Raw genomic sequence first — 2,477 nt, forward strand, 5'->3', positions numbered from 1 at the left:
TCAAGATTAAGAGGTGAAGCCTTTAGTGTTCTATGCTTGCTTAGGTGCTACTTTGACAGGTGTCTACGTGCTTTCATATTTGCCTTTACTTTGTCCCTGAGGTGACTTTCTGTTCAATACTTATCTGAAAAGACAGTTTCAATACTACACAACTACGAGTCCTTTGAAGGCTGAAAAACGGAAGAAAATGGAGAGGGGAAAGATGGTGCATCCAAAGAATGACTCCCTCTCCTTCCTGTTCTACCGGGGAACCTTCCACTTACTAAGTTCTCTCTTCCCCCTTGGCAATGCAAAATATCTTATTCTTAATACCTTTTACGTACAAAATTCATTTAAAAACTTTAAAATTGTTCTTATTCCATTTTTCGGTTAATTTTTCTGTTTGAATGTGGTTTGGGTAACTTGGATTGGAATGTATTAAAATTCTTCTCTTTAAGAACAATGGGGAACATTTTTTGTTTCAACCTAACGGCTTTTCATTTTACAGCCGAGCTTTCAGGAGTGAACCGAAAGAATTTAAGCCAAGGATAGGTTAATCAGCCGAAGTCTAACGATTGGAAAAAAAGGTACAAAACCGCTTCCTCGACGTCGGCGGGACTATGGCCCAGCACCACCAACCAATCACAACCAGCAAGAGCCGAGCAGCCTGCGGGAACCAGATCAGAGAGGCACAAACCGGAGCATTCCGCCTGCGCAGTGGGGGGGCGAGAACTGCGGTTCCGGGGTTTCGCGACGACGCGCAGCCCGACCAGTAGGAGCCGCCCTGGACCAGCGGGCTCAGAAGGCGCGACGACTGCTTGCCTTCGCCACAGACCGCCCCTGACCGACCACCCGACCGGCAGACATGGTGGAAGCAGATCGCCCGGGGAAGCTCTTCATTGGAGGGCTCAACCTCGAAACTGACGAGAAATCCCTCGAGGCTGCGTTTGGCAAGTATGGCCGCATCTCCGAGGTGCTGTTGATGAAAGATCGAGAAACCAACAAGTCCAGGGGCTTCGCGTTCATCACCTTCGAAAGTCCGGCAGACGCCAAGGCCGCCGTGAGAGACATGAACGGCAAGTCCCTGGATGGTAAGGCCATCAAGGTGGCCCAGGCCACCAAACCGGCTTTTGAAAGCGGCCGGCGGGGCCCACCCCTGTCCCGCAGCCGGGGCCGCTCGAGGGGCCTGCGCGGGGCCCGCGGCGGCGGTCCGCGGCGCCCCCCGTCCCGCGGAGGGCCTGAGGATGATGGCGGCTACGCGGGCGACTTCGACCTGCGGCCTTCCCGGGCCCCGCTACCCATGAAGCGCGGGCCGCCGCCACCGCGGAGGGCCGGCCCACCCCCCAAGAGGGCCGCGCCGTCGGGCCCGGCTCGCAGCGGCGGCGGCGGTGGAATGCGCGGGCGGGCCCCGGCCACGCGAGGGCGAGATGGCTATGAGGGCCCGCCGCGCCGGGAGCCGCCGCCCCCGCGCCGGGATCCCTACCTGGGTTCCCGGGAGGGGGGCTACTCTCCCCGAGACGGCTACTCCAGCCGCGACTACCCGAGCGCCCGCGACCCCCGGGATTTTGCCCCCTCGCCCAGAGAGTATACCTACCGTGACTACGGCCACTCCAGCGTCCGGGATGAGTGTCCATCGAGAGGCTACGGTGACCGAGACGGCTACGGGGGGCGCGACCGCGACTACGCGGATCACCCGAGCGGAGGCTCCTACCGAGACCCCTTCGAGAGCTACGGGGACCCGCGCAGCTCCGCCCCCGCGCGTGGGCCCCCGCCATCTTACGGTGGCGGCGGCGGCCGCTACGAGGAGTACCGCGGCTGCTCGCCCGACGCCTATGGCGGCAGCCGCGACGGTTATGCTGGGGGCAGGAGCGAGCGGTATTCGGGGGGCCGCGACCGGGTAGGCAGAGCGGATCGCGGGCTGCCGCAGTCGGTGGAAAGGGGGTGCCCGCCCCCGCGCGAGTCTTACAGCCGGTCGGGCCGCCGGGTCCCCCGAGGTGGAGGCCGCCTGGGGAGCCGCTCGGAGAGAGGAGGAGGCCGGAGCAGATACTAAGACCTTGGGACCAAAACCAGGTTTTCAAAGAAGCTCCAGTGAAGAAGAGCCTGTTCTGTGGTAACTACCCAAGGACTAGTGCAAGGAAGAATTGTTTTTCACTTTTAAGACTTTCCTGTTAACAACTTCTCCATGATTATTTGTGTGTGTGTGCATTTGAGAGGAAAAAGTTTAAACTCGTTTTGATTTCGTTCTGGAATTGTTAACGTTTCTTTCAACAAGCTCATTTAAAAGCATACGATTTGAATCTGCTTACTAGTTTTCTTATATTTCCAACTAAAAATTCTCCTAAAGGCTTCCTTTCTTCTAATTTTTCCTGATAGATGAAGCCGAAAGTTCTAAGATCTTTTACAAAGATCTGCTCACCTAAGATGGAAAATTGGATCATTCTTTACATTCAGTCCAACTAGATTGGGGGGTTGAGTGGGAGGGATTGGTGTGTGCTACT

The 2,477-nt window shown here is 57.1% G+C and overlaps 1 protein-coding gene across 1 annotated transcript; it reads left to right on the plus strand.

The window, feature by feature from the left end:
• The first annotated feature begins 844 nt into the window (after positions 1 to 844).
• On the plus strand, positions 845 to 2,029 carry RBMXL2 (RBMX like 2). Its single transcript, XM_065945567.1, has one exon. The coding sequence runs from the start codon at positions 845 to 847 to the stop codon at positions 2,027 to 2,029; it is 1,185 nt and encodes a 394-aa protein (XP_065801639.1).
• Positions 2,030 to 2,477: the final 448 nt, after the last annotated feature.

The sequence above is a fragment of the Muntiacus reevesi genome, chromosome 9 (genome assembly GCF_963930625.1).
Source record: "Muntiacus reevesi chromosome 9, mMunRee1.1, whole genome shotgun sequence".
NCBI classification, from domain to species: Eukaryota; Metazoa; Chordata; class Mammalia; order Artiodactyla; family Cervidae; genus Muntiacus; species Muntiacus reevesi.